The sequence below is a fragment of the Podarcis muralis genome, chromosome 5 (assembly GCF_964188315.1).
Source record: "Podarcis muralis chromosome 5, rPodMur119.hap1.1, whole genome shotgun sequence".
In the NCBI taxonomy this organism is placed as follows: Eukaryota; Metazoa; Chordata; class Lepidosauria; order Squamata; family Lacertidae; genus Podarcis; species Podarcis muralis.
In genome coordinates, this window is record NC_135659.1 from 91185448 (window position 1) to 91193650 (window position 8203).

Here is an 8203-nt window from a genome sequence, read left to right on the forward strand (position 1 = left end):
ATGCCATCTACCTAGGACAGTTCAGGTTCTCAATCATGCAATCTGGAGATGCAGACTCCTATCCTCAGGAATGAAGCATGCCTTAAAAAACCTGGAGGGGCTGTGAACTTTCAAGTGCCAGATTTTACTAGCAGCTTTAACACTTAATTGAATACTTGAAATTGCAAGAACTCTGGAAGTATGCCACTGAAGTCAACGGAAAACCTCTTGTATTCCACAATAATGCCTTCAGAACCATTACCTTCTTTTATCTGCTGTCCCAAGTACTGAAAGATGTGTTTTAAGTTTTACTTCTGACTTTTACACCCAAATGCAGCACTCAAGTTTTGAACCAACTTGTTTATACTGCAAAAGATGCGGGCAAATTAGGGGTTTTGATAATAACGGCAACAAAAACATCATTTGCAACAGGAGGAAAGAGAAGGCAGCAGTAGTTATGGACAATGAAGAGACAGCAAATAAGGGGGACTAAAAATCAATTTTGCCCTCAAACTTTGGGTTTATACACAACTTACGAAAAAGGTTTTCACTGATGAGAGAAGTTGTAGTACCATGATCAAGTTAAAGTATACACTGAAAAATCAGGTACATGGCATTAACAGATGTTTAAAAAAACACAGGTGGTTTATTATAGGCCACTTGACAGTGAATAGGAAAATGGAATGCCTACATGTCTATACAGAAACTCATGATTGATTTAAAAACCAAAAACGGCTAGGCAGTTGAGTTTCACACATCATGTTGTTGTTTTCTTCTGTTTCTTCTTCTCGTTTTCTTCCTTCTCCTTTTCAATTTCAGCAACATACTTTTCAATTTCATCAGGGCTCAAGATCTGTAACAGCAGTGACAAGATAGTGGGTCTGAGTACCATGTGCATACAATGGCTTTTCTATGCCTCCTCTACTGCTAAGGATCATGTCATCCAGAGCAGCATGAAGAAATCAATGTGTCACCCCCTCCCAATGGTATGCACAGGCGTGCTTTCCACTCATTCATGGGACTGTTAGGATGCTGTCCCCCACATAGGGAATTTAGGAATTATCAAGCCAATTTGGTTTTGGAACCACCTCTCAAATGAGAGGCACCACGAGATGAGGAACAACAGCTATGAACAATTAAGGCTCAAAGTTCTCCTAAGTATGGAACACGATCACAATGGAATCCCCAAATGAACAACTGAGGTCCAACTTTTCAGGACCAAGTAATAAAAAACAACAGACCCTAAAGTTGAGTGTGAAGCATTGCTTGGATACAAACAGGCACAAGAAGGTCTTATTGAATGCTGAAACTGAAGGGGGCAAGTCAGTCTTAACTGGAGGTGAGTTTAAAACTGCACTGTTGCTACTGAGCAGAAATCGACACTGCTTTTGAAATTCAGAAGCCACTGGAAGCTTACCTTAAGAGGCTGGTTTCTTCTCATAACAGCCAGCTCAATATTTTTCCCACCAGACTGTACAACCTTAAATTCAAAAAGTTAAGCAAAAGTGTTAGGAAAAGACTTTCCTGCAGCGCAAAAGTATTGCATTTTTGCAGACATATTAGAACCACTGGCATTTTAATTCTGGTTTTTGCTAAATGAAAATTAAAATATATTACAACTATTAGGGCATTAGATCTGGCTTCTCAAACCTGTTCAATAGCCAGCGCTTTAACTTTAAAAGAAATGGAAATTGTATGTAAACTTGTCAATAGCCACCCGCCTTGTTAACTAAAGAAGACTCAAATTTAAGACTTGGTTGTTCCAACTCACTTCAAGAAGTGCTTTAATCACAAGCTTAATGGTCAGATCATCTGTTTCAATGGCTTCATCAGTATAGTTTTTTTCCAAAAATTCGCGCACTGACTTCGCTCCTCTGCCAATTGCATTAGCCTGGAATTTTAAAAGTTTATTAGAAATGAGTTTGCAAGCCAACAGAAAATCTAGATGCATAACTGAAAAATGTACTCTCTTGCTTAAATTTTCTATCTATATTGCCTTGAAGTGTGTGATAACACAAAATCTATGGGTTGTATGCAATGCAGTTGTTGCATGAGCAGAACAGAACTTCCATTTAAACAATAAGGCTTCATTTTCCTTTCCCCTACAGCCTCCTGTGCCCCCTCAAAATCTGCTCCAGAACAAACAGAACTCTCCTCGTGCAGTGTTGGAGAAAACCCAGAGTAGCAACAACAAAAAGGACAATGGGAACTAGTTTGCAAATTTCGGGATGCAGCTAAAACTAAGAGAAACAAAAATGACTTTTACTTCAGTCCTTTAATCGTCAGATTCCCTCAAAAGCCAAAAATTTTGTACTCCAGCCCACCAAAGACAGATCCACACATCCACTTTGGCAAGGAGAGAGGGTTGACCATGCGTTACTGTGTCCCTGCCTCCTTGCTATGAGCGAGAAACTTAAACTGTAGATAGATTTACTTATGTGAATGAAGTGCTTCTGTTCATTTCATCTTAGCAAGACAAACCCAACTCACTTTCCAAGCATGGTATGTGCCAGAAGGATCAGTCTGATAAAGCCTTGGAGTTCCATCAAAGTCAAATCCTACAATCAGGGCAGAAATACCAAAAGGCCTGCGGCCATTGCTCTGGGTGTACCGCTGAGGAGGAAGAGAAAAAGGTTTATCAGTGTAAGTGTAAGCCTAAAGAAGTACAGATTTCTCATAAAATACATGTATAGCACTGGATATTTTTCTTAACTTATCGACTAAGGAAAACATAACCATTGCAAGTGTTCTGAGGAGTTACTTAATTATTAAACCGTATGGGAAAAAAAGAACAAACTGGAATCAGAAAAAGCCAACTTAACTGGTTTTGGTTTTTCCATCTCATTCCTGACCAAATTAGGAATTTTTACTATGGATTGCACAGAGAGATTCTTCTTCGGTAGTAAACCAGAGCTCTTTTCCAATTTTAATAGGAACACCAGACTCACTTATGGTCAAAATATACATTCACTAATTAATATGTTAATGGTCAGTCCACTGATGTTGCAGTAGCAGAGAATAAGAGATCCGAGATGACTTCATATTTTAGTTATTTTTGAAATGCATTGTTGATGCATTGTTTGTAAATTTTGAAAATACATATGTCTGGTGGACCTACATTATTGTCCAATTTAGCAAGACAAAATTACTAAAGTTGGGAAATGAAAGGCAAAAAATGGCAGAAACCACAACAATTTCAAATACTGACACCAGGTAAATACTAATTCATATTACTTTTCACTGTCTGTTGAAGAAACTAGGGAGGCATCTACACCTTGTTACTCAGCAAGTTCAATAAAATATAGCAGCTGCATTACGTTATGTTTCTCTGAAATTCTCTGATATTAACCACCTTTTAACAAGCACTATATTGCTTTTTCTTTGTACATACCTGCTTCAGGCTAGCAATATACCGTGTAATGTACTCCACAGTGACAGGGTCCTCCACTGTAAGTCTATGACTTTGGCATTCCACCCGAGCTCTATTTATAACTATCCTGGCATCTGCTGTGAGCCCTACAAATAATAAAAATGGGCAAAATGTGCAATTTAGCATAGAACACATACAGAAACATTTCTGCTTTAGAAAACATTAATAAAAAGAAATGGGTGAGAAAAGAGGATTAATGACAGGCCACATTTATCGTGCTGGTTAATAAAATATGTATGTTCAAAACTTTGTAATTTGGGGGGGAGCTGCATCCAGCATTACTCTAAGCAGAGTTCCAACTTGTGTTGGAGGTAAGCGGCAGATTCTTCCTTTCCCCTGCAACCTGCTGAAATGCTATTTCAGAGGGCCCAGGGACTCTGCAGAACAGCATTGGAGGACTTACAAGGGGAGCTGGCAAAAAAAATTAGTCACTGCCCTTCAGCAAGGAGTCTCCAATAGATGTTAATTTCATTTGCAAAAGGAAAGAATCCTTCTATTCAGAGGGGCAAGGCTAAATCTAACTGTACGTTAGAAGTTGGTAGAAAACTAGAGGAAACATCCAATGTATGTCCTGCAATGTATTGAGAGTCATACTGGTTATCAAGCTCAAAAGGTTTTTGAGCTGAAAAGATTTAAGCAGACTCTTCCTGACTGGCTGCCTTCCACTCGGGCTGCTTTTGGCTAAAGAAGAAAGAAAAGAGAAGGAATTCTGCATCAAATTTAGTCCTTAGTTTTGAACAGATTGAAAACTCTGTGTTAACCTATTTTGTTAATATCTTACATGGCAGCTGCCAAGTATTCTTTTTAAAGCTATAAAACAAATTGGCAAGGTTTGACAACCTGAAGTTGTAAAAAGTAAAAAGGTAAAGGTACCCCTGCCCGTACGGGCCAGTCATGACCGACTCTAGGGTTGCGCGCTCATCTCGCTCAAGAGGCCGGGAGCCGGCACTGTCCGAAGACACTTCCGGGTCACGTGGCCAGCGTGACGAAGCTGCACTGGCGAGCCAGCACCAGCGCCGCACACGGAAACACTGTTTACCTTCCCGCTATAAAGCGGTACCTATTTATCTACTTGCACTTAGGGGCGCTTTCGAACTGCTAGGTGGGCAGGAGCTGGGACCGAAAGACGGGAGCTCACCCCACCGCGGGAATTCGAACCGCCGACCATGCGATCGGCAAGTCCTAGGCACTGAGGTTTTACCCACAGCGCCACCCGCATCCCTTGGAGTTTAAGTACCAGGCTACAAATCAGGAAAGCTATTAATTTTATACCTAGAATAATTAGATAAACCGCTAAAGAAAGTTTTTACAGGCCTTTATTTTACCATTTACATTTTTCGCAATTGTTGATGCTTTCACTATCTGCATTCAAATTTTAGAAACTAATCATAATTAGATGGTGTACTTTTAAGCATAGGCAAATACTTCACATTTGTTTTATGAGAAGTTTATAACACAAGTGTGCAAGAAAATGAAGCAGAGCAGTTCCTAACAGAGCTGTCTAAGACAACACTCTGAATCCAAAAAGCAGAGGAGTCACTTTATTATTATTATTTATTGACTTTATATACAGTGGTACCTCTAGATGCGAACGGGATCCGTTCCGTTCGCATCTAGAAGCAAATGTAACCCGTGTCTGCGCAGGTCACATTTCGGCGCTTCTGCACATGCGTGTGACGTCATTGTGAGCGTCTGTGCATGCGGCAAAACCCAGAAGTAACGTGCTCCGTTACTTCCAGGTTGCTGCAGAGTACAACTCAAACGCGCTCATCCCGAAGCACATTCAACCTGAGGTAGGACTATACCCAGGGGTCTCAAGGCGGTTCACTTAAAATCTTTTCCCTCACCTATAACATAACCTAAATTAATTTTTTTGCTTTTCTTTGCAATTAAGGTATTTAGAAGATCTACCTGGAAGCTGAAAACAAAAAATGACACCTTGCTGTACTGAAGAATGTTCTACTAAACAACTCAATTTTCCTCCAAAGCCCCATTCCTGGTATTTAGGGGACTCCATCATAACAGTACCTGCAAAAGCCATGCAGACATTGTCATCAAGGGCACAGATCTTTCGGACAGTTCTTTCATCCTGAAGTTTTGCCACAGATTTCTTCTCCACGCCAAGAACAACAATATCTTTTCCTCGTACTCCAACCTTAAATATCACACAGTGCATTAGAGATGACATTTTCAAACAGCTCCCTCAAATATTAACTATAATAAAGTGTGACAGGAGCAAAAAACAACAGGTGAAGGCAACCCAAATTGACTAAAGACAATAGTGCTTTAACACTGACTTGCATATGAAGCATGAAATTGTTTACGTGAGACTCTATAAACAGTATTTTTGTGATAATGAGTTGGCATATCACATTTCATTGGGTGATATCCAATTACATCATTAATCCCCAGTGCAGACCCACTGAAAACAATGAACCTGCTAACACTGGATATCACCCATTAAACTGAAGAAAACTGAAAATATTTTACTGCTTTAAATAGTTTTAAGATAGATGAAGAAACTTTAAGCAAAGTTCCAAATAATCTAGAATTTTCTTATGTTCAGTTTCTGCCATAGTCATACCTATTCCATTTCTCTCAGCAGTATCCAACCTCTGCCTTTCATGCTCACATCTCTCTGAAAATTGAGCAACTTCTGAATGCTTTAATGACCTCATCATAGAATCATAGAATTGGAAGTAACCCAAAGCATCATCTACGGTTCCTTTCCTTCCACTTCACTTATCAGCCTTTCACCTTACTTTCTATGCAGCTCCTCTTTCAAATATAAAACACACAATTTAGGTAGTGATGAGGCCTCAGCCACTCTGCAATGATCTAATCTCCCTTAGTAGACTTTGACATGGTTGCACTTTCATTCTTCACATGCCAGCCCACTCCCCCGATTCATTATATATGCACCTAACCCTTCAGAATTCAGTCATGCAACCTCCACTTATCAGATATAGTCTGACAACTTGTTCCTGTGTTCTAACTGCATGGTTGCTACTAGATTTCTTCCCCATGGTTTACACAGCCCTTTCAGTCAACTCTGACCATGCTATCTCTCCAGACCCTTTGGAGTTCTATGCCTGAACATCTGAACGACACCATATTAAGGAAGGTTGTTTTAACTAATACACTACTTTACTGCTTCCCTAATCTTCACCATTATGCATGTGTGTAGCCATATGCATTTGCACATGTCTGTATTTGCACACAAACTTCCTGGCATGTACTAGTTAGACAACAAGTGTGATGGGGTAAAAGAACTGGTGAATATTCCTGCTAGCTCTCTGCCTGCAGAGTGGTGGGATTATGTGTTTAGTGGGGGAGGCATTAAAGCATAAAATTCTGATTGCCTTTGTTCAACAAAGGCACTGATTAGAATTGGCACTTCCTTACAGTTCCTATGTGTGCCACATTCTGAATAACAAATTAGTATAATTTGGATATGCAGTAAATTAAAATATAAACAAGGAGCTGCAGAAGAGGAGAAGGGGAGTCAAAATCAGAATTGATTGCCTGTGATATAAATTTATTTTTATTTTGTATATTGTAAAAGCTTGTAGCCACATTCTGAAGGCTATTATTTTTTGTTACAATCGCACGCCTGCATCATCAAAACGCTTCCCCACATCGTTTGCCTACTTAATCTGAATTTGCTGCTTCCTTAGAATATCTGATAAATTTAAAGAAGAAACACGATAGAAATCCCAAATCCCCTTCACACCTGAACAGCCTCAGCCCCACCACAAGCTTCAGTGGAGGAGGTTTAAATGTGCTCTTAATGTTTTCGAGGGCTGCGCTCCGAAAGATCTGGACTCCAGCATCTCTTTGTCAGGGGTGCCAACTTGGAATAAAATATTCTCATATGTGGTGTGCACACACAACATTTGAATGGTAATTATTATTATTATTATTAATGGAATTTATATATTGCCCTATACCGGGAGATTTCATGGCGGCTCACAGAACAAAATCGAAATATAAAACCCAAAAGTATATGATCATAATAAAAACAACAAGCCAATAACCTCCCCATCATCAACTTGGGGGGGGAAGCAAAAGGGAGTTGGCACCTCTGTTCCGCGTGTTCCCTCTCTCACACAAAAACCACCGGCCGTATTTATGTTTATGAAACATATTTTATAAATAGACGAACTGATAAATGAATTAAATAAGCGAGCTGAGGCGCGGCTCCCTTTGATGGTGGAAAAAGCCTGAGGAGAAGGGGGGAGGAGACCAGTAACCCCGATAAATTAATAATAATAATAAAAATAAAATAATAATAATAATAATAATAATAATAATTTTAAGTAAGATATACAGCTGCATCATTAAGAAAAACAGAAACCACCACAGGGTTTTACAAGGACGCGAGCCCGGCTCCTCCGCCCAAGGGTCCCGCTCCCCCTCGCGGCCTTCCGGCCCTGCCTCCTCCGCCTTACCGCCGTGGAGCCCTTTTTCACGGCCTCCTGGGCGTACTCGACTTGGAAGAGGTGCCCGTCGGGGGAGAAGACGGTGATAGCCCGGTCGTAGCTCATGGCCGCCGCTGCCTGAGAGAAACAGAAACGGCCGCCGAAACTCTCCTCCAGCCGCTCTTCCTCCTCAAAAGAGCACCGTCACTTTCCTCGCTGCGCACGCGCGAAACGGTATTCACGCAACGCCCCTGCGCACACTCCGGCGCCCCAACCATAGAGTCAGGAGGGGAAGCGCGCGAGGGAAGAGGAGGGAGCGTACGTGGAGTGCGTACCCGCCACCACCGCCGCCGCCGCACTCAAGCCACTCGGG

General features: G+C 40.9%; 1 protein-coding gene across 1 annotated transcript; it reads right to left on the reverse strand.

The window, feature by feature from the left end:
• Positions 1–601: 601 nt before the first annotated feature.
• On the reverse strand, positions 602–8086 carry PSMA7 (proteasome 20S subunit alpha 7). Its single transcript, XM_028735383.2, has 7 exons — positions 7861–8086; positions 5438–5564; positions 3371–3495; positions 2470–2592; positions 1751–1870; positions 1397–1459; positions 602–832 (listed from the first exon to the last, which is right to left on the reverse strand). The coding sequence occupies exons 1-7, from the start codon at positions 7954–7956 to the stop codon at positions 737–739; spliced, it is 750 nt and encodes a 249-aa protein (XP_028591216.1). The 5' UTR covers positions 7957–8086; the 3' UTR covers positions 602–736.
• Between the last annotated feature and the right edge of the window lie 117 nt (positions 8087–8203).